The sequence below is a fragment of the Urocitellus parryii genome, chromosome 1, assembly GCF_045843805.1.
Source record: "Urocitellus parryii isolate mUroPar1 chromosome 1, mUroPar1.hap1, whole genome shotgun sequence".
NCBI classification, from domain to species: domain Eukaryota; kingdom Metazoa; phylum Chordata; class Mammalia; order Rodentia; family Sciuridae; genus Urocitellus; species Urocitellus parryii.
The window spans coordinates 93869158-93892932 of NC_135531.1; the positions used below are offsets into that span (position 1 = coordinate 93869158).

The window sequence follows — 23775 nt, forward strand, 5'->3', positions numbered from 1 at the left end:
TTCAATCATTAAAAAAAATTTTTTTTTGTAGTTGTGGATGGACAGAATGCCTTTTTTTTTTTTATTTTTATGTGGTGCTGATGATTGAACCCATTGCCTCACACAGGCTAGGCAAGCACTCTGCCACTGAGCTAAGCCCCAGCCTTTAAACTTCCATCTTAAGATTGTTACTATATGAACCAAAAAGTTCAATCCACAGTATCCAGGGGGATACTGTGGATTGAACTCAGGGGCACTGAACCACCTCCCCAGCCCTATTTTATTTATTTATTTTTTTAAATTTAGAGACAGGGTCTCACTAATGTTGCTTAACACCTCACCGTCACTGACGCTGGCTTTGAACTCAATATCCTCCTGTTTCAGCCTCCCAAACTTCTGGGAATAAAGGGGTTCTCTACTGCACCCAGCTGGCTCTACATTATCTTCAAGCTTGATCTCTGCTAGTCTGATTGCAGTGTCTGTTCTCACCATTAGTGAACTTCTTAGCCTTTGGTCTTTGTGTATGTGGTACTGGTGATTGAACCCAGGGCTACATGCCTCCTACGCCAGCTCTTTAGCACTTAGCTACATCTCCATCTTCAACTTTTTGTTTTGAGACACGGCCTGGCTAAATTGCCCAGGCTGTCCCTGAATTTGTGATCCTCCTGCCTCAGCCTCCAAGTAGCTGGGATTACAGGGGAAAGCCACCATGCCCAGCTTTTGACAGTGTTTTTCATTCATAGATCATCACCACCAGCATTCCCTTTTTAAATTTTGAGACAGTTGCTTAGGGTTAGGGTTAGGGTTAGGGTTACCATTATAATAAATTAAGAGGTTTGTGTTACTAAATAATGAGTTCAGTAACCTCATGATTAGCCTCTAAGAGTATCTGGGTCCACTACAAATTATTTAAATATCTACCTTGATTTTTGTTCTTTTTATACCTCTTCTAGTCTCAGATTGATAGACTACCTTCAAGATTCCTCCCCTTTGAATGAATCATATACCACAGACTGTCAAAACAGCACCATCTCTTTTGCTCAGCAGGCAACAAAGTCAAACCTTTCCTCCCTGTAAGTTCCTTGCTTAGTATTTGAAAAGCCATCTTAAGTGACAGCCACCATTTTAAGAAAAATTTCTCTTAAATTTCCTGCCTAAAGGCATTTCTGACAAAGGCTCATCACTCCTTCATACCAACCTCCTCCTTAATCACCAGCATTAGGACTCGCCCCGCTCTAATCCCTGAGTCTGCCCCATGAAAGTTCTGAACCTCAAGCCTGTTTTGCCTCTCTCCATCTATTGAGAGATGTGCCTTTATTTGTCAGCTCTGACAAATAAACTCTCCTGTGTATCTCTGCCTGGTCTCCATCTTTCATTTCTCGCTCACCTTCTCCCAGTTCCTAGCTTTCTTTTCATTCCCAGTTTAGGATATAGATCTGTAAATGTGGACAAAATGGTTGAACCAGGGGTTAGAGCATAATACCTGTATTGATTTTGGGAGGCTGTGGGCTGGACCAGAGCATTTTTCAATGAATGAAAATTGCCCTGAGGAGAAATAAACTTGTTTCTGGATTCAAGTTTTCCTCTGGAGATTTTTTTTTTTTAAATTTAAGTGGATATTATAAACGTTTCTATTTTTTATTTTATTAATTTTTTTGGTACTGGGTTTAAACCCAGGGGCACTTTATCACTGAGCTACAACCCTTTTTTTTATTTTGAGAAAGAGCCTTGCTAAGTTGCTTACTTACTAAATTGCTGAGAGTGGCCTGGAATTTGTGATCCTTAAGTCACAACCTCCCAAATCTCTAGGATTACAGGCATGTGCTATTGCACCTGGCACTGGCATCTGATTTTTGTTTTAGTTTATTTATTTTGGTACCAGGATTGAACTTGGGTGCACTCCACCACTGAGCCACAACCACAAGCCCTATTTTGTATTTTTTCTTTTTTCTTTTTAGAGACTGGGACTCATTGAGTTGCTGAGGCTGGTTTTGAACTCGAAATCTTCCTGTTTCAGACTGCTGAGCTGCTAGGATTATAGGTGGATACCACTGTACCTGGCTTCTCATATTTTAGAGACAGGGCCTTATTAAGTTGCTGAGGCTGGCTTTGAACTCTCAATCTTCCGGCCTTAGCCTCCCAAGATGCTGGGATTACAGGTATGTGCCACTTTTCCCAGTCAAGCATATGACTTTTGAAATATTCAAAGTTTATAAGAGTAAAAATTATAATTCTTTGTATTCATTCCCTAGTTCATTTTCCCTCCCCAGAGGGAAGAAATTACTAGGGTTTGTATGTCCCCTTTCAAATATGGAGTATACATATCTGAACATCCATTTTTTTGTTTGTTTTCACAGGTACTTCTCTTTACCTATCATTGATCTTTTATTTATCATTTATATTCTTTATATATATTTACTAGAAATATATCTTGGAGCTTACCAACGATGATAGCAAGGAAGCATGCTTAACAATAATGCATAGGTCCCAATTCACCAAGGATCGTGGACTAGGAAATTCTCGAACCCTTCTACCCTAGGCATTTTCTCTCTCAGACTCAAAGGCAGCTCCACAGGCTGGGAACCACTTACTGATATTTTTTGTCTGCATAAGTCCAACTTAGAAGTTGTTGGCGCGCTTGCACATACAGCTTTGTGATCAGTTACTATTCTGTCAGTGTCTTTATTATTTTTCTGTGTAAGGATCTCGATGTGACGTCGGTATATGTCACTCATTGTGACACTGTGTATTACTTTCAGTGTGTGTGTCTGGGTGGGTGTGTTTGCTGGGTTAACTAGATGTTCTTCGTATGTGTTTGAGGTCTGTAGAGTCCACATCTGTGTATCTTAGTCCCCAGCTCCTCCACTCTCTGTATCCATGCTCGAAGGTTGGGCAAGTATGGGACAGTGGCTTCTCCCCAGTCCTGCCTCCCAGAGAGAATGCGACAGGACTATTCATAAAACCCTGCGGTCCCTCGCGGTTGCACACGCACACGTGAGTGGCTCAAGAGACCAAGAGACCTTTGCCGGCGCGCGTTCTCCGGTGCGCTCTCTAGCGGCCTAAGGAGGGCAACGCTGACAGAACGAGAGGGCGGGGCCGCCGGCGGCGGAAGTGAAGTCACTTCCGGGCTGGGGTGTTTGTTTGGACTGGAGAAGGGAGGCGGCGGGCGAAGCGCACGTCGAGCGGGGGAGCGGCGCTGCTTGTGGAGATCCGCGGAGGCCGACAGGATTCGTTGGCTGCCGTCCCCGCTGCCGTGCACTGGGTGAGGGGTCCCTTCGGGCGGAGCAGCAAGAAGGGTGCGTCGCCTCTGGCGGTCCACCTCGGCGACTGCTGAGGGGCCTAAAGGGTCCTCCGGGTTGTTAGCCACCAAGTCCTGTATGGCCTTCGTTGTTCCCTGCTTTATGTCCACCTAGTCTGAGGGATTAGATTGGGCCGACTTCATTTCTTTCTTTTTTGAGAAATGGCCGTCGCTTTTTTTCCCATTGTCATTTATGATTTGGATCTCGAAGCTTTCTATCCGGGTCCTCGGTGGCGCGCGGGGGTTGCCGGGATAGCACTTTCTCCCGTTCCTCAACCCCCAGTCCCTCCCCCCAACTCGTTTTACCCTCTCCCCTGCCCCCCTCTACCGCCTCGGCAACAAAGCTCATTGTTTCTACCCACTTTACGCCTGCGCGTCGCACTCGCAGCCCCTACTCGCTGCGCGTGCGTGTTCCTGCCGAGACTAGGATTGGAGAGGGGCGGAGGGACCCGCGGGCTGGCGGGCTAGAGGCTTCCTAGGGCTGCACTCTGCAACCATAGGCGGGCTTCTACCTTTCTGATTTCTTCTCCCATTTCTTAACCATCCCTGCCTCCTAGTTTTATTTTGTCGCATGCTCCAGATCGGATAATCTTTGAGGGTACTGGGAATTCTTATTCTAGGAGGGCTTTAGATTAATAAACTTAAGAGCCCAACTGGTTCACATTCTTTGTTTCTGTTCCTCTTACCTTTAAATAATATGTACTTGCTCTCCTCCTTCACCAAAACCAAAAAGTGGGATGTGGGGAAGTTGTGGTGTGGTTAATGTTTTGAAAACATTTATTGCTGTAGCCAGCAGGGTTTTTTTTTTTTTTTTTTTTTTTTAATGACTCCTAAAAGGTGTCCTGCTTCCTTTTGTTTTGCTTTTCCTGATTTTACAGCCCCATTCCTCAGGGAAATCTCAAAGTAGAGAGAATTTGGCTTCCAATTTGCCTTAGGAGAAGGTCTACATAGCTGATAGACGTTGACTTTTATTTCAACAAAAGACAAATTCCTGTTTTGAGTGTGCTAGCTAATCTTTTCTTGTACCTTGGTGGCATTGTTTTTCACAAATTTCATTTGAGCACCTAATCAGGTACTCATTTTCATGAAATGACATTTGAAATTTTGACTATAGGTTATGTTTGTAAACAGGTAAAGAAAGGGTGGCAAAGGATTTTTAATGTGACTCCCACTGTTCGCTCTTTTGAGGTCTGTTTCTGTTTTGTGAAAGAATATTTGGGCCAAATCAGTCTGTAATTTGTTAGATGTGACTTTGAACAAATTTCTTTTTTCTCACAAATAAAGATAGGTGACTTTCCCGAAAATTATAGCCTGATTATGTTTCTCAAGGGTATGGGGGGGAATGGAGATTTAATAGTTAAATAGGTTAAATGTTATATTACAGTAAAAGGCTGGTCATATTACTATTTGAGAACTCAAATTGAAGTAGGTAATTTCCACCCACTTTGGGACATATTTTTTTGCTGATTTTTCCTTCAATAAGTCTTATTCAGGTCCATGTATCCCTTTATGACTCTTAGTAATTTATAAACTTTTCATATTTACTGTCATGAAAAGATGTGAAATAGGTAGAGCAAACTTTATATTGCCCATTTTGAAACTGAGGAAATAGAAGATTGAGAGGTTATTGTATTTAGCAAATACATAGCACTTAGTAATGTCAGGCCTTGTTTTAAGTGCTTTTACAAATATTAACTAATTCTCAATTTCTCTAGGTCATAGACACTACTGTAAAATAAAGCTAACAAATAAGAGATGTGAAGTATTGCCCAATGTCACACAGATAGTAAGAGCTAGATTTCAAAACCACATAGTCTGAATAGTGTGTGCTCCTAACTGTTATACTGAACTGCACGTGATTTAGTAACATGGCAGATCCTATAGGTGGCTAGTGGCATAGGTTAGGCATAGGCTTTGGATCTGGTTCTTCTCACTCTGGTTCAAGATTAGGATTGTCTAAGACATTTCCTTTGTGACCACCCATTTCATGGGTGCATTAGTACTTTGTATTTGATACAGCCTAGAAGTTCAGTTCTGATAACTTTTTTTTTTTTTTTGTAATTTCCTTGTTGTTTAAAACAGTTCTGTTCAGTAAAGTAGTTATTAACTACATACTTGTGGCTGTTGAGCACTTGAAATGTGGCTCTTGCAGCTAAACAGCTGAATCTTAATTCATTTAGATAGGTATACACAATTAGGCTGCTATATTGAGTAGCACAGGTTTGGAGAGTTTTAATTCCTGCTATGTGTGTGTGTGTGTGTGAGAGAGAGAGAGATGCTGTGCATTGAACCCAGTGCCTTGTGTGTGGGAGGCATGCATTCTAACAACTGAGCTATATCCCTAGCCCCCCCTGCTTATTTTTTATATGTTTGTATAAGTTAGGATAGTGTTTATGATGTGCTTGAGCTTCTAATAATAATGACAGTGGGAGTGGTGAGCCATTTCACGTAATCTCCTTTTGTTATATTACAGTGGAAATTAGGGTTATAGCCTTTAAGATTTTTTCCCCCTGCAGTATTGGGGATTCTACTCAAGGCCTTTGTATGTGCTACACAAGTACTCTACCACTGAACTACATCTCCACCCCTTTTTTCAAATTTTATTTTGAGATAATGTCTCACAAAGTTGCCCAGACTGACCTTGAACCTGACATCTTCCTGCCTAAGCCTCTCAAGTAGCTGGGGTTACAAATGTGTGTCACCATGCCAGGCCTGACTAGGATTTGTCTATGGTATTTTTTCATTCCTACGGATTTAATACCTATGACTTTTACCTGCACCTTACTCTATAACTTTTAACTTCTACAAATGTTTAATAAACACCAAGATAGACAGTACTACTTATTATGTGCCAGGTGCTCTACCTTAGTACTTTTATTATTGCTCATTTTTCAGATTAGGAAACAGACTCTGATTAAATAGCTTGCCCATCCATAGTCATAAAAGCTAATAAGGCAGCCTGGTCTCAGCATCCGTAGTTTTTTTTTTTTTTTAACTGTTATTTTACACTGCCCAAAATTAAAACAAAAAACTGAGCACGGTGGTGCATGCCTACAATCCCAGTGACTTGGGAGGTTGAGGCAGGAGGATCATGAGGTTGAGGCCAGCCTCAGAAACCCTGTTTGAAACTAAAAAATAAAAAGGGGGATGTGGCTCCGTGGTTATGCACCCTGGGATTCAATCCCTGATCCCCCCCCCCAAAAAAAAAAAGTGTGTGTGTGTGTAACTAAAAAAGTCACAATAGTTCAAAGTAGAATCCTAGAGAATAACATGATGCCTATAAAGGCAAATTAATGAAAGAATCAGAAGGGAACTCTATTCAAATTTTAAGGAGAATTTTTTTTTTGGTGGGGGATACTGGGGATGGTACCCTGGGGATTTTACTAGTGAGTACACCCGTAGCCTTTTTTATTTTTCGAGACAGGATCTCACCTGAATTGCCCAGGCTAACCTTGACCATGTGATCATCCTGCTTCAGCCTCCCTAGTAGATAGGATTACATTTTTTTTTTTTTAAAGAGAGAGAGAGAGAGACAATTTTTTAATATTTATTTTTTAGTTTTTTCGGCTGACACAACATCTTTGTTTGTATGTGGTCCTGAGGATCGAACCCGGGCCGCACACATGCCAGGCGAGCGCACTACCACTTGAGCCACATCCCCAGCCCAGGATTACATTTTTTTTTTTCTGAATCTTTTTTTTTTTTAAAGAGAGAGTGAGAGAGGAGAGAGAGAGAATTTTTAATATTTATTTTTTACTTCTCGGCGGACACAACATCTTTGTTGGTATGTGGTGCTGAGGATCGAACCCGGGCCGCACGCATGCCAGACGAGCGCGCTACCGCTTGAGTCACATCCCCAGGCCCAGGATTACATTTTTTTAATATTTATTTTTTAGTTTTAGATGGACACAATATCTTTATTTTTAAAATTTTTATGTGGTGTTGAGGATTGAACCCAGTGCCCCGTGCATGCCAGGTGAGCACGCTACTGCTTGAGCCACATTCCCAGCCCCAAATGAGTTTTTTTTGGGGGAAGGTGGTCTGTGCTGGGGATTGAACCCTTGTGCATTTGAGGCAAGCACTGTACCAACTGAGCTATATCCCCCCCGCCAAGAATTCTTAAGAGCTGAAGCTATGTTTTGAAATTTTATAGTGAATAAAAGGACACTGCTGGAAACCAGTATGTCAATAAAGCCACTTTTGTAGGGAAAAAACAGCTGAAGAAGTAATTTAGTAAAGACTTGAGTTTGTAAATTGAAAGGTTTTGCTGGCTTTCAGGAAACATTAATAGAGATAAAATTGTTCTTTAAGTGTTAAAACATCTTAGCTGTCACCAGGCATGGTAGCACATGCCTATGATCTCAGTGAGTTAGGAGGCTTGGGCAGTAAGATTGCAAGTTTGAGGCTAGCCTCAGAAACTTACTTAGTGATATACCATCTTAAAATTTTAAAAAAGGGCTAGGCATGTAGCTTAATGGTACAGTGCCGTTGGGTTCAATCCCAAGTACAACCCCCCCCCAAAAAAAAAAAAAGAAATTTAAATTCTGTTTAAGATGTTTACAAAGAAAAGAAAACTGGTTTTCTGCAGCAGTGAAACTTGGAATAATATAAAAAGGCTGATTATTGACCTAAAGGACAGAAGTTGAAGAATTCATCAAGCTAAAATTTGTATTCAAATATATAGGCATTTTTGGACATGCAGTGGCTTAGACATATATGTCTGCAGGTAACCTTTTGAAGAAATGCTCCATTTAAATTAAAGTCAGCTGGGCAAGGTGGCACTTGCCTGTGGTCCTATACTTGAGAGGCTAAGGCAGGAGGATCATAAGATACAGGGTAGCATGGGTAACTTAGCAAGACTCTGTCTCAAAATGAAATTAGCTTAGGATGTGGCTCAGTGGTAGAATGCCCCTGGGTTCAGTTTCCTGTACCACAAAAAATGAATAAACAAAACACTTTAGGCACAGTGGTGTATGCCTATAATCTCAGTGACTTAGGAGGCTGAAGCAGGAGGATTGCAAGTTCAAGGCCCAGTCTAAACAATTTAGTGAAGATTTGTACACTGGGTCAAATAATACTATTATAGGGGAGGATTTGAATAAGCTCAAAAAGAGCTGGGGATGTGGCTCCGTGGTAAAGTGCCCCTGGGTTCAATCCCCAGTACCAAAGGAAAAACAACAAAAAACTTATAGGGAAAATTTATAGATATATATTTTATTAAGTAAAACAAAGATAGGGTTGTTTTGTTTTCAGTAATGGGAATTGAACCCAGAGGTGTTCAACCACTGAGTTACACCCCTAACCCTTTTTCTTTCTTTCTTTCTTTCTTTCTTTCTTTCTTTCTTTCTTTCTTTCTTTCTTTCTTTCTTTCTTTCTTTTTTTTTTTTTGTACTGAGTATATAACTTAGAAGCATCCTATTGCTGAACCCAGTCTCCAGCCCTTTTCATATTTTATTTTGAGACAGTATCTTGCTAAGTTTCTTAGGGCCTTGCTAAATTGCTGAGGCTGGCTTTAAACTTTAACCCTCCTGCCTTCTAAGGAGGGTTAAAGGGTTGCCAAGGTTACAGGCAAGTGCCATCATGCCTTGGTCCTTTATATTTCATTTTATCAGGCACCAGGACACTACCAGTTCAAGACCACCTTATACTCACTTCATGGTTTAGAACATTTTGGACTTTTTTTTCTTGATTTGCTAGAGCCAAGGCAACTTGGTAGGCAGTATGAATTTCTTTGGGTTCATCTTTACCTTGAGACTGCCCTACCCTTTGAGGTTCTAGTTTAGAGTAGATAAGGAGAATCTCCTGCTGTTAGATTTTCAAATTTGAATTTTTTTTTTAAAGAGAGAGTGAGAGAGAGAGAATTTTTTAATATTTATTTTTTAGTTCTCGGTGGACACAACATCTTTGAATGTGGTGCTGAGGATCGAACCCGGGCCGCACACATGTCAGGCAAGTGCGCTACCGCTTGAGCCACATCCCCAGCCCTCAAATTTGAATTTTGTGCGTCTTGCCCCATGAGACAGCCAAGGAGGCAACCCACAGAAGTTTAATAAACAAAAGCCCTCAGTGCTTTCATTGATTGAAAGTTCCACTTAGCACTCCTGAACCCCTGGTTCAGTCCCTATTACCAAAAACAACAAAAAAGTTTTTCATCACTTTTCCTTTCCAGTAGGAAGACTGATACATATAATCTAGCCCACCATAATTGGAAAAATAAATCTCCATGTGTGTTTTAAGACTAAAATCAGAATATTCATACCATCTTTTCTGACCAGAAGACATAATATTAAAATATCAATCCTGATTAAATTGCAAAATGTAATGAAAATGGTAGATTATTCTGGTAAAATGATTCTAAAGCAAGTCTGAGAAGGAGCTAGGGGTGTGACTCAGTGGTGGAGCACTTACTTGCCTAGCATGCTGGGGGCTTGGGTTTAATCCCCAGTACTGCAAAAGAAAGTGTAGAAGAAAATATGCGTATCAAAACAGTAAGGTGATGGGGCTGAAATATTTGAGAATGAAAGAGCATGATGCAAGGCCCTAAGGGTGCAATTTATCCACAAGTTAAGGAAAAATTAGAGAAAACTATAGCAAAAGTGTTCATTGTACTGTTTCAGTTTTTCTATAGCTTTAAAATTCTTCAAAATGAGCTGAGCATCATGGCACATGCCTGTAATCCCAGCTTCTTGAGAGGCTGAGTCTGGAGGATTACCACATTGAGGCCAGTCTAGGCAATTTAGCAAGACCCTGTCTCAAAATAAAAAGGGCTGTTATATGGCTCAGTGGCAGAGCATTTCCCTAACACCTGGGAGGCCCTAGGTTTGATCTCCAGTACCATAAAAAAATAAAGTAGGGGGAAAAAAAAGAATAAAGTTGGCTGGGGTTGTGGCTCAGCAGTGGAGCAGTGCTCACTTAACACATGTGAGGTGCTGAGTTCCATCCTCAGCACCACATAAAAATAAAGAAAATAAAGATATTGTATCCAACTAAAAAAAAAATTAAAAAAAGAATAAAGTAAAAAAAAAGTCTCATTTGCATGAGATTAATGCTGAAAATTGTAATGTTTTAAATGTATATTCTGGGGCTGGGGCTGTGGCTCAAGCGGTAGCGCGCTCGCCTGGCGTGCGCGCGGCCCGGGTTCGATCCTCAGCACCACATACAAAAAAACAAAGATGTTGTATCCGCCGATAACTAAAAAATAAATATATTAAAATTCTCTCTCTCCCTCGCTCACTCTCTCTTTAAAAAAAATAATAAAATAGGGCTGGGGATGTGGCTCAAGCGGTAGCGCGCTCGCCTGGCATGCGTGCGGCCCGGGTTCGATCCTCAGCACCACATACCAACAAAGATGTTGTGTCCGCCGAGAACTAAAAAATAAATATTAAAAATTCTCTCCCCCCCCCCCCACTCTCTCTTAAAAAAAAAATAAAGAAAAAAAAATAAATGTATATTCTGATAGTTTTAATGGTTTTTTTTTTAAGAGAGAGAGAGAAATTTTTAATATTTATTTATTTATTTTTTAGTTTTCGGCATACACAACATCTTTGTATGTGGTGCTGAGGATAGAACCGGGCCGCGCACATGCTTGAGCCACATCCCCAGCCCCAGTTTTAATGGTTTTGGGTTTGTTTGTTTGTTTGTTTGTATTTTGGTAACCCAGGGGTGCTTTACCATTGAGTAACATTCCTAGCCCCTTTGTTCTTACTGTTGTTTTGTTTTTATTTTGAGACACAGTCTTGAATAAATTGCTGAGGATCTCACTGAATTGCTGAGATTGGCCTTGAACCTGTGATCCTCCTGCCTTTGCTTTAGGCACCACCATACCTGGCACATACTTATTTTGTTTCATTGCACATCTCATAATTTTTGTTGACAATGACATTTTGGATATTATAATGAGGTAACTCTGGAAATTATATTCTACCCTCCCCAGGATTACTTACTTACTTTTTGTAGTTGTCTGTTTAGTGACCTTCTGAAATGCTTTGCAAATTTTGTCCTCTTTTTGTGTGTCTGGCCATCAAGGTTTCTGTTTCATTAGAAGAGTAGTCAGCTTAGTGATTTAAGAGATTTCTTTAAATACCTGAAAACAAAAAAACAAAACTCTGCAAGTCTACACAAATGGGCTCAATGTGTTGAGGCAGTTTCAGCACTTGACAGTATAGGACTCTGCCTCAGCCTTCACTTCCCACATGTGCAGAACCTGAAAGTCAGTCAGAGGTGGGAGCGTAGGGTTTTCTCAGATTTTTTTTTGCCCATGGCATTTCAGGTTTCCCAAACCTCTTGTGCTCAGACTATTTCCTCACTGGCTTTTTTCCCCAAATTTTATTTGCTTTGTCTGTTGCTTGCCCCAAATGATAGTGCTGCTGCATTTATTTATTTAGGCACCAGGGATTGTATCCAAGGGCATTGAACTGCAGAGCCACATCCCCAGCCCTTTTGCTAAGGGCCCCACTAAGTTGCTGAGGCTGGCTTTGAACTTGCAGTCCTCCTGCCTCAGCCTCCTAAACCACTGGTATTACAGGCATTGTTTAGGATCTCACTAAATTGCAGTCCTCCTGCCTAAGGTGCTGGAATTATAGATGTGTGCCACTGTTCCTGGCATTTATTTATTTATTTATTTAAATATATACAGTAGAGTTTTATTCAGTCATGAAGAAAACAGAAATTATGTCATTTGCAGGAAAATAGATGGAACTAGAGATGATTCCTGGCTTATTTTTGTTTTCAACAAATATGTGAGTGCTGCCACTCAGCCACCACAGACTTTATTTTTTGTACTGAGGACTGGAACCCAGGGGTGCCTAGCCCCTGAGCAGGTTCCCCAACCCTTTTCTAATATTTTTATTTAGAGACAGGGTCTTGCTGAGTTGCTTAGCGCCTTGCTAAATTTCTGGGGATGGATTTGAACTCACAATCCTCTTGTCTTGGCCTCTTGAACCACTGGGATTACAGACCTGGGCTACTATGCTTGGCCTTTTTGTTTTTTGAGACAGGGTCTCTCTGAGTTGCTGAGACTGGTCTCAAACTTGGGATCCTCCTCCCTCAACCTCCTGAGATACTGATATTGCAGTCATACAACCATTCCTGGCTCCAGGCTAGTTGAATTCAATACTCTAATGAGTATTCAAATTCAATCAAAATGATATATAGAGGCTAGGTTGTAGCTTAGTGGTAGAGCTCTTGCCTAGCACGTGAGACACACTGGGTTTCATCCTTAGTATCATATAAAAATAAAGTATTGTACTTATCTACAACTAAAAAATATTTTTTAAAAATGGTATGTATAGGGGCTGGGGTTGTGGCTCAGTCATAAAGTACTTGCCTGGCATGTGTGAGACACTGGGGTCAATCCTCAGCACTACAATTAATCTTTTTTTTTTTTTTTTTTTTTTTTTTGGCGATGCTGGGGATTGAACCCAGGGCCTTATGCATGCGAGGCAGGCACTCTACCAACTGAGCTACATTCCTAGCCCATCAGCACCACATTTAAAACAAGACAAATAAAATAAAGGTATTGTGCCCATGTACAGCTAAAAAATATTTTAAAAAATGATATGTATAAAGGCAGCCTTGAGGGCTGGGGTTGTAGCTCAGTGGTAGAGGGTTTGTCTAGTATGTGTGAGGCACTGAGTTCGAGTCTCAGCACGTCATATAAACTAACAAATAAAAATAAAGGTCCATCTACAACTAAAAAAATAATAATAATTTTAAAAAAGCCTTGAATACCTGGTGCCTTGATTTGACTTGACCAGGTACCTGCTATCTCTGTGGTTCACTGATGTGTTACCTAGAACAGGTCACTTAAGTCCAAGTTTCTTCATTATTGAAATGAATTTGATCATAATGCCTCCATCAATAAGACTTCCCCCCCCACCCCTGTGTACTGCTGAACCACATCCCCTGCTGCTATTTTTATTTTTGAAACAGAGTCTTGCTAAGTTGCCCAGGCTGGCCTCAAACTTGAGATTCTCCTGCCTCAGCCTCCCGAGTTACTGGGATTGTAATCACATTGCCACATGGAAGCCATAGGAAGTGTCTTGGTTTCTAGATTTTGCTTTGTTTTGGTACGAGGGATTGAACCCAGAGGTACTTAATCATTGAGCCACATGGGGGGGGCTTTTTTTTTTTTATCCCTGTGGTGCCGGGGATTAAACCCAGGGCCTTGTGCATACAAGGCAAGCACTCTACCAACTGAGCCATATCCCCAGTCTTCCCAGCCTTTTGTTATATTTTATTTAGAGACAGGGTTGGTCTCAGTTGCTTAGGGCCTTACTAAATTTCTGAGGCTGACTTTGAACTCAAGATCCTCCTGTCTCAGTCTTCTAAGCTGTTGGGATTGTTTTTTTTTTTTTTTTAAGTTGTCAGTGGCCCTTTATTTTATTCATTTATGTACTTTATTTTTATTCATTTATGTACTTATATGTGGTGCTGAGAATTTTGAACCCAGTGCCTCACACATGCAAGGCAAGCACTCTACCAACTGAGCTATATCCCCAGCCCTTTAGATCATTTTTGATGACTTCAATTTTGATTTGTTTTCCAGACATTGCTTGACAGATTATTATTAATTATTATCTTTCACAGGGATGTATACTGAAATCACAGGTTGTTTGATGAGGTGATGATAGGCAAAAATCTGACCTCAAGTGCGGGGGGGGGGGGGGGGGGGGATTAGTCTCTGCTACTTACTGTTTATATTTTAGTTCTCTACTGGTGAGCATCAAAGAAGAAAGGAGGGAGTTCCCTGTTGACTCTGGAATTTGCTGAGTCAGATTTTTATTGTTAGTACAAACTTAAAAAAGAGAGATTGCTTTTGTGTTTATTTAGGTAGACTTTAGTCAGTGGAAGCCTTTTGTTTGTTTGTTTGTTTTTTGGTTCTGGGGATTAAATCCAAGGGTATTCTACCACTGAATTATATCCCTGGTTCTTTTTATTTTATTTATTTATTGGTAGTAGTAGAGATTGAACCCAGGACTTTGTGCATGCTAGGCAAGCATTTTACTATCTGAGCTGTATCCCCAGGCCCTTCATTTTTCACTTTGAGACAGGGTCTCGCTAAATTGCCAAAGCTGGCATGGAACTGTGCTGCTTCTGCTTTAGCCCCTCCACCACCAATAGCTGTGATTACACACCTGTGCCACCATACCTGGCAGTTAGAACATTTTTTTTGGAGGGGTGCCAGAGATTGAACTCAAAAGCTCTCTACTACTGAACCACATCACTAGCCCTATTTTGTATTTTATTTAGAGACAGTTTCTTAATGAGTTGCTTAGCGCTTTGCTAAATTGCTGAGGCTAGCTTTGAACTAGCCTCACTTTTTCAGCCTACCGAGCTGCTGGGATTGCAGGTGTGTGCCACTACCCCTGGTAGAACATTTTTTAAAAGCAAGTTAGGACTATTCTACATATATATGTTTTATACATACAGTTACTACTTTTAATTTTTTAATTCCAGCTCAATATTGAATACTCTATACTTGGTGCTAAACTTAATTTGGGGGGGGCAGTTACCGGGGATTGAACTCATGGACACTTAATTACTGAGCCACATCACCAGCCCTAAACTTAATTTTTCTCTGTTATTTTTTCTAATAATTAAAGACGTAGGGGCTGGGGCAGGGGCTAAGTGGTAGAGCACTTGCCTGGCACACGTGAGGCCCTGGGTTCGATCCTCAGCACCACATTAAAAAAAAAGGGGGGGTATTATGTCCATCTACAACTAAAAAGTGTATTAAAAAATATATATAAGTGTATCCCTGAGTAGTTCAATCCCTGGTTAAAGAAAAAAAAAAGATGGTTTATGCTAATACTTATTGATATGGTAGTCTTTTGAAAGGTAGGATTTAGTGGATATAAGTTGGGATAGTATACAAGTTGGGAAATGATAAATGAAGAGCTACTATACAATAGAGAATATAGCTAAACTTAATGGTTGGTTGAGATGTAATTAAAGAAATTGCAAAGCAATTACTGTTACTAATAGCTATTGAGGAAAATCTAAAATGTAATTCATTTGAAGATGAACATAAATAAGTGTTTGGTAACCTGACTTAGAAGAATGAGTAATTTTCTGTAGAGGAACTGATTGCTGTTTAGTCGTCAAACTTGTCATCAAAATAGTTTATTTCATCCAAACATTTTTTGGGGGGAAGGTGCTGGGAATCAAACTCCAGACTTTGTGCATGTTGTGCAAGTGCTCTGTCACTGAGCCATATCCCTAGCCCTTTCATTCAACTTTTTTTGGTACTGGGAATTGAACTCGGGGACACACAACCTCTGAGCCACATCCCCAGCCTTATTTTGTATTTCATTTAGAAACAGGGTCTCACTGAGTACTTAGCATCTTGCTTTTTGCTGAGGCTGGCTTTTATTTTTATTTTGAAACAAGGTCTTGATAAATTGCTGGGGCTGGCCTGAAACTTGGTGTCCTCCTGTCTCAGCTTCCTGAGTTGCTAGGATTATAGGCATGTGCCACCAAGCCTAGCAATACTCTACTGACACTGTGGCACATGACTCTCAGTCTGAATCTGCCTCTCCCACCCACTCCCCCCACTACTAGAAATTAAACCTAAGAGTGCATCTCCCCAACCCTTCTCAAGACACAGTTTTGCTAAGTTGTCCAGACTGGCCTCAAACCCCTGCCTCAGCCTTTTGAACCACTGTAATTACAGGCCACACACTGCCTAATTAATATATTTTTATTTGAGTGAAAGTAGTATCAAATAGTAGGTCTGGGTATTTTAGAATCTCTTCAATAGCTGATAACATGATGTAACCTAGTCGATACATTGTAGGCTAAAAGTTAAAGCATTATGTTTCAGATTCTAGAAATAATAGAAAATGTAGAAAGAGCCAGCAGTGTAGCTCAGTGGTACAAAATAGCCTGGAATCGATCCTGCCAAAAAATTTTTAAAAAGCTTAAAATTGTATTTCAGTGAAATCCAGACACAGAGGAATTCAATGTAGACCTGGAAAAAAGCAAATAAGGCAGTGGACTCTGAAGAAACTTAATGACAGTGGACTGAGGGCCTAAGGCATTGGTTTGTTTTTACTTTCAATCTCTGGATTTGTTGAAATCAGTTTTAAAATTAATTTGGTTTAGTAGGGCACGCCTGTAATCCCAGCAGCTCAGGAGGCTGATGCAAGAGGATCGTGAATTCAAAGCCAGCCTCAGCAAAAAGCGAGGTGCTAAAAACTCAGACCCTGTCTCTTTAGAGAAAAGGACTGGGGATATGGCTCAGTGGTCTAGTACCCCTGAGTTCAATCCCTGGTATCAAGAAAAAAAAAAAAAGTTTGATTTTCATCACTTTAAGACTAAGTCTTCCAGGTGTGCTTTTTTTGAAATATAAACAGAGGACATTGAAAAATAAATTGGATGATTTGGAGATTTTATATAAGTAATTTAATACTTTGATTTTTCTTTTGTTTACCTAGGGATTGATTAACCACCGAGTCCCTTTTTATTTATTTAATTTGAGACAGGGCCTAGGCCTTCACTAAGTTGCTGAGACTGGCCTCAAACTTGCAGTCATACCTCAGCCTCCCAAGTAGCTGTGATTACAGGTGATTTTTTTGTTTGTTTGTTTTGGGTATTGGGTATTGAACCCAGGGATGTTTTGCCACTGGATTATATCTCCTGCCTTTTTTTTTTTTTATTTAGGGTCTTTGTTTTTTTTTTTTTTTTTTTAATTTATTTATTTATTTTAGTTCTCGGCTGACACAACATCTTTGTTTGTATGCGGTGCTGAGGATTGAACCCGGGCCGCACGCATGCCAGACGAGCGAGTGCGCTACCGCTTGAGCCACATCCCCAGCCCCAATTTAGGGTCTTACTAAGTTGCTTAGGGCCTCACCAAGTTGCTATAGCTAGCCTTGAACCTTCAGTCCTCCTGCCTCAGTCTCTCAAGTCACTGTGATTACAGGCTTGTGCCATGGCACCCAGTTTCTGCTATTTCTTTTTTTTCTCCCCCTTTTTATTTATTGAGACAAGGTCTCGCTCAGTTGCTTATGGCCCTACTAAGTTACTGAGGCTGGCCTTTGAACTCAACATCCTCCTGCCCTGGCCTCCCAAACCAACAAGATTACAGGCATGTGCCACAGCACTAGGCATCTCAGATATTTTAATCATAAAGATCATTTGGGGAAAAAATAGGAAGCTTTCCAGTTACTTAATAGATCATGTACCTATAATAGCTAATAATAGGTAATAATAGATGCTAAGATTGAAAGAATAACTAAGTTAATTGTATTGTTCTACTTTTAAGGTTAAAAACGACAACTAACGCCAACCATGAAAGATCCAAGTCGCAGCAGTACTAGCCCAAGCATCATCAATGAAGATGTGATTATTAACGGTCATTCTCATGAAGATGACAATCCATTTGCAGAGTATATGTGGATGGAAAATGAAGAAGAATTCAACAGACAAGTTAGTTTTGTATACAAATGTGTACTTTTTCATAGCTATTATTGCCTGTAAAATATGATTGATTTGTGCCTATCACTGAAATGTGTTTATCTTGTCATTTATTAAATGTGTGGATTTTTTTCCACTACTCCTATTTTAATTAGCTTCTGATTACTACCAGGCTTAATATTTCATTGGTATTACTTGGAGAGCATGTATGTTTCAGTATTCCACCCTGGAAATTCTGATTTAGGAAGATTAGGGTAGAGCCTGGGAACCTGTTTTTCAAAGCTTCCAGACAATTCTAGTGAGCAGTCAAGTTTTAAAACCACTGGCTTACACCAGTCAGATTGCTGTATTACACTGCAAGTCAAAAAAATCCAGGAATCAAGAGCAAATGGACACATATTAGGGTACAAAATTTCAGCTGAGATCCCTTATGTGATCATCCTGAAAAATCTGGCACCACTTTTCTCTCTCTTTTTTTTTTTTTTTTTTTTTTTGCTGGGGTACTTAGAAACAGGATCTGGCAAACTTGATTAGGGGAACACTATGTTGCTGAGAGGTTGGTTTTGAACCCCTGATACTCCTGCCTCAGCCTCCTGAGTTGCTGGGATCACAGGTGTGCACCACCATCCCCAGTCCCACTTTTCTCTTTAGAGAACTCTCATATGTTGATAAATAAATGTTGTCTTTTATTTTGATACTCTGGTATCTCTTCTCATCTATTTTTTCATTCCTCCCCTGAGTGGGATTTTGGTAATCAGTAGCTAACTTAGCTTCTCCATAGGCATTGATAGACATTCCAGAGTAAAACAGTTTAGTACTATTTCAGTAAGTATCAGGTGGTGTATTTAATTTTCTTTTTAATGCAGGGACCCAGCCTTTAGACATGCTAGGGTCAGTTGAAGTGTCACCCTGCCTCATCCTGGGTAGTAGGGATTGACCTAGAAGCCCTCTACCACTGATTCACATGCCCAGCCCTATTCTTCAATTTTGAGATTGAGTCTCCAATTTGTAATCCTCTTGCCTCAGCCTCCCTGTAGCTGGGATTACAGGTGTGCACGTCCACACCCAGTTGTTGTTGTTTTTTTTTTATTTTTTTTAGTTGTAGTTGGACACAATACCTTTATTTTATTCATTTTTTTTTTTAGAAGTAGAATTCTTTTTTTTTTTTCTTTCTTTTTTTAAGAGAGAGTGAGAGAGGAGAGAGAGAGAGAGAATTTTATTTATTTTTTAGTTCTTGGCGGACACAACATCCCTGTTGGTATGTGGTGCTGAGGATCGAACCCCGGTCGCACGCATGCCAGGCGAGCGCCCTACTGCTTGAGCCACATCCCCAGCCCTTATTCATATATTTTTATGTGGTGCTGAGGATCGAACCCAGGGTCTCGCATGTGCAAGCCGCTAAGCCACAACCCCAGCCCCCAGTTTTGTTTTTTTAATTACCCATGCCCTGACTCTACCCCTAGAGATTGGGTAGGATGAGTTTGTATAGTTTTAGATATCACAGATAACTCTACATATTTCTCAAGAGAACCCTCTTTATTTCTTACCTGCCATCCTCAATAAGAAAAATGTATTCTGGTAATACAAGTAAAGACATAGAAAAACCCTAAACAGATCTTCTTGATATTTATGGTAAGCATTTATTTTTCTTTAGCACAGAAGTAGAGTAGAAAGCATGACACTATTTTTACTTTTATATTTAAAAAAAAAAATTACATGCCTGTAATCCCAGCTACTCAGGAAGTTGAGGCAGGAGCATCAAAGTTCAAGACCAGCCTCAGCAACCTAGAGAGGCCCTAAGCAACTTAACAAGCCTCTGTCTCAAAATCATAAAGTGTGGAACTGTGAATGTAGCTCAATAGTAAAGCATCCCTGGGTTCAATCTCCAGTACCTTTTGTGTGTGTGTGTATATGTATTGAACCTAGGGCCTAGTGCGTTCTAAGCATGTACTCTACCACTGAGTTGTCTGCCCCCACCAACCCCAAACATTGTTAACTATTTATTTTTATTTAAATTATTTTTTGTAGTTGTAGATGGACAGATCCTTTACTTTATTTGTTATGTGGTGTTAAGAATTGAACCCAGTGTCTCACACATACTGTGCCAGTGAGCCACAACTCCCACCCCTATTTATTTATTTATTTGTTTATTTATGGTGCTGGGGATTGGTCCTAAGGACACTGAGCTACATCCTCAGTCCCCTTTTTTTGGAGGCAGTGTCTTGCCAAATTGCTAAGGTTAAACCCAGACTTACAGTCCTCCTGCCACAGTCTCCAACATCACTGAAATAACAGGCATACACCACCATGCCTGGTGTTGTGGTTTTAAATAGCTTAGTTAAGATATTTTAAGCCATTCCTAGTTAAAACTTAACAAGTGTGCTACAAATTATCCTTTATTTATTGTAAATCTAGATAGAAGAGGAGTTGTGGGAAGAAGAATTTATTGAGCGCTGTTTCCAGGAAATGCTGGAAGAGGAAGAGGAACACGAGTGGTTTATTCCAGCTCGAGATCTCCCACAAACAATGGACCAAATCCAAGACCAGTTTAATGACCTTGTTATCAGTGATGGCTCTTCTCTGGAAGATCTTGTGGTAAAAGTTATTTTTTCATCTTTTTAGATCCTAGGTCATCTTTCTCATAAGTGGAAAAGCCGGCCATCATCTGTTTAAGAAGAGTTCTGCATATCTTCCCCTTACAGAGGCCTCCCATGTCACATATGACATGGAGTGACTTTTGGTAACACTATCCAGTCTTAGACAATTAACCGACATCTTGGCAACTGCTCTTAAGTCATGATGTTGCCCTAGAATATTTAAAGATCTTTTAAGAGTTGATCTAGAAAAATACACGATATTACCATGGGACTTGCTTTTGCAAAAGTAGCCTAAATAGAACTGTGATATTATAAGGATTTTACAAGCTCTTGGCAGAAAAGGAACATACATTTGTATTTCTAGTGTCTCATCAATGCTAATATATTTGCAGTAAAAAGTTTATTCAAGAATTATGATAACATTAGTACTAAGGAAGAAATTTATGAGTCCTTTGCTAAAATTAAATAAATGATTTTTTTCTGAAAGCAAACAATTTTCTCTAGGTCTGAATGTTGACTTTTTTTGGGGGCGGGTGCTGTACAGGGATTGAACTCAGAGGCACTCAACCACTGAGCCACATCCCCAGCCTTACTGAGACCGTGTCTTGCTAATGCTGAAGCTGGTTTAGAACTTGTAACCCTCCTTCCTGAGCCTCTGACTAGTTGGGATTTCAGGTGTACATCCCACACCTGACTTGAATATTTGCCTTTTAGTCCATATTTATAATATCTGGTTGCTTCTCCTACTCAGTGGACTCTGAAGTGTTTTTTGCAATTGTCTTTCTCTTTGTTTCCTAATCTGTACTTGATAATTACTTATGAAGCTTCAAAACTAAAAATCAGTTCCCCTCGTGCATTGTAAGCTTGGGAGCATTAATCTTCTAGGCATGTTAATTTTTTAGAATCACCCCAGAGAATTCATTATACAGCTATTCTACCCATCAGACATTTAGAAACTATTCTTCTAAAGGACTATTTGGAGAACACTAAAATTTACATTATGGCATATTTTGTTGCAGTAAATAAAGATAACCAATTGAACACATGTATGATCTTATACTTTGTTGGGACATGCTTGCTTATGACTACATTATTCAAGTCACAGATAATCCTGATTGCCCTGATGAGTAAAGCCCTTTGCCAGGCTTAATATATAATTGTAATTGGGACCCCGTATAATTCCTTAGTATAGAAACTGTTTTGTTTTACTCAGCCTGAGATTAATTTGTTCTAACTTTTCTGTAGCCAAGAGATTGTACATTCAAGTATACTGCTTTTTTATTTAAACTGTACACTGCTATTTTTGTGTGTGTGTGTGTGGGGGGGGTTAAACCCAGAGCTTTGAGCATATTAAGCAGATGCTCAAATATAAATTATGAAACTAAAATTATTGCTCTAGTATGATGTTTAATATTATGTTTTGGTCTAAGTGACATAGGGTTCAAATTAGTGTAAAACTCTACCAGCATGCCTATATTTAGGTCTTGGAATCTGTCCTGGCTTCTTTTTATTTTTATCTACTTGGAATCCAAAATGTGGTAGAGAAGAATTCCCAGCTGTTCTTCCTATACACAGATACATCTGCTTAGGAAAGTAAAGACTTGTACTAAAAAAAACATAGCATAATGTTAGTACAAGTCTTTACAGCTCTTAGAGACTTTGGCCCACTCCACCTTTTTTTTTTTTTTTTTTTAACATATTTTTAAGTTGCCAATGGATTTTTTTTTTTTTTTTTTTACTTTATTTGTTTATTCATATGTGGTGCTGAGGATCAAACCCAGGGCCTCACACATGCTAGGCAAGCTCTCTACCACTGAGCCACTACCCCAGCCCCAGGATCCTCCCTCCCTTTTTTTTTTTTTTTTTTTTTCAACTGATGCAAAAATGGAGTCTCAGTGATTTATCCAAGCTTACACAAGAAGTTAGACAGAGGCAGAGCTGGGATTTCATACTTAGGTCTTCTGGCTCCCCCATGTAGTTTTCTTTTGCTGTTATATACCATGCTTCCTGTGGGAATTAGAAGATAGCAATTGTAGAAAGACAACTCCATGTTTTCAGTGAGGATCAGAAAGTAAAATTAATCCATCAACAATGCCTAGGTTATTTTAATCATTTCAAAGCTTAACATGTTTGCATAATATAAAAGTGTTTTAAGAAAGGTTTCAGTTAAATTTACAGAATTTCTTAATCAGTTCTATTCTTTTAGATATGAAGGTAGTGGGTTTCTGATTACATTTAAGCAAACTTAGTTTCTCAGTTGCTACTTTCTCTTTAGAAAATTGATACAATTTAAATTAAACCTTACTGTTCTAGTTCTTGCTTTTTTATATTTTTCCGGAAGATACTTTTGCTGCTAGGCTGAATGATTCTGAGTATCTGAAGCCATCTGTAATGAACTTGCTTTTTTTATGTACTTTTTTTCCAGGTCAAGAGCAATCTGAATCCAAATGCAAAGGAGTTTGTTCCTGGGGTGAAGTACTAAAATATTTGAGTAGACGGGGCCCTCTTTTGGTGGATGTAGCACAATTTCCACACTGTGAAGGCAGTATTAGAAGACTTAATTGTAAAAGCTCTCTCTTGTCACTGTGTTACACTTATGCATTGCCAAAGTTTTTGTTAGTCTTGCATGCTTAATAAAAGTGCTGAGACTGTTATTAAGTAAAAACCTGTCAAACATTTACTGAAAAGTAGAATTGGCCCCATGGCTTAATGTAAAGACAGCAAGGAAAGAAGCACCAGTCAAGTTGTAACAAAGCACCAAATTAAATGACCTCTAAATCTTACTGAATTGTTGTCTTTGAGGCTAAACTGGTCCCTTAGGATTAACTAACATTTGTTGATGTTGATAGTTTGTAAAATGAGTAAATTTAAATTAAGTCCTAATTGCTAAGCAGATTTCTCATTTCTATTTGTCATCATCAAAAAGAATCTAATTTTTCTGAAGAAGGTCTGTTAATTTAAAAATAGTTCATTAATGACTAAGCTTACACAAGGTAGTGATCAGGTAAGAGTTAGTCCTGGCTTTTCTGGTATGTTATCATGTTAGAAATGTCAAATTTTGTTCCTAATGTTACATTTGAGGAAGTATGTGATTTGAGAATTGCATCTCTTGAGGAGTCACTGCATCACAGCCATTCATACCTGTGTGAAGTCTAACTTAGGACCAATAGAAACCCATAACCCAATTGAACAAAGAGATTTGCAACATAATTTGAGTGGTGCTTTTCCTTGCTTTGTTAACCATCACGACAATAGTCTGCAGCACAACTTTTCTTTTAACAAAGCTAGAACAGTTTTGGCTTCTTAAACTTCATATTTGAGTAGGTTAAGCTGCCATACGTGTTCAGTGTGAATAGTGTTTAAGTTGAAAATATTGTAAAAAAATTATATTTTTTCAAAAATATTTAAAAAAATAAATAATGGTAGAACTGAGCTGATGCTTGTGTTTATTGATGCTAGACTGCAGACTCTCCAGTGGTGATA

General features: G+C 39.5%; 1 protein-coding gene and 1 non-coding gene across 6 annotated transcripts; one reads left to right on the forward strand and one right to left on the reverse strand.

Annotated features, from left to right (window-relative positions):
• Positions 1-3108: 3108 nt before the first annotated feature.
• Positions 3109-23724, forward strand: Paip2 (poly(A) binding protein interacting protein 2). 5 transcript variants are annotated; one of them, XM_026401268.2, is made up of 5 exons: positions 3109-3241; positions 16215-16319; positions 17544-17707; positions 20111-20290; positions 22718-23724. In XM_026401268.2, exons 3-5 carry the CDS (start codon positions 17570-17572, stop codon positions 22772-22774), a joined length of 375 nt encoding a protein of 124 aa, XP_026257053.1. In that variant the 5' UTR covers positions 3109-3241; positions 16215-16319; positions 17544-17569; the 3' UTR covers positions 22775-23724. The 5 variants fall into 5 exon arrangements, with proteins under 5 accessions (XP_026257053.1, XP_077652587.1, XP_077652588.1 ...); XM_077796461.1 differs by lacking the exon at positions 16215-16319 and adding an exon at positions 16714-16842; XM_077796462.1 differs by lacking the exon at positions 16215-16319 and adding an exon at positions 16762-16842.
• Trnaa-cgc (transfer RNA alanine (anticodon CGC)) lies at positions 12676-12752 on the reverse strand. The gene has a single exon. It is a non-coding gene; the product is annotated as a tRNA-Ala (tRNA).
• Positions 23725-23775: the final 51 nt, after the last annotated feature.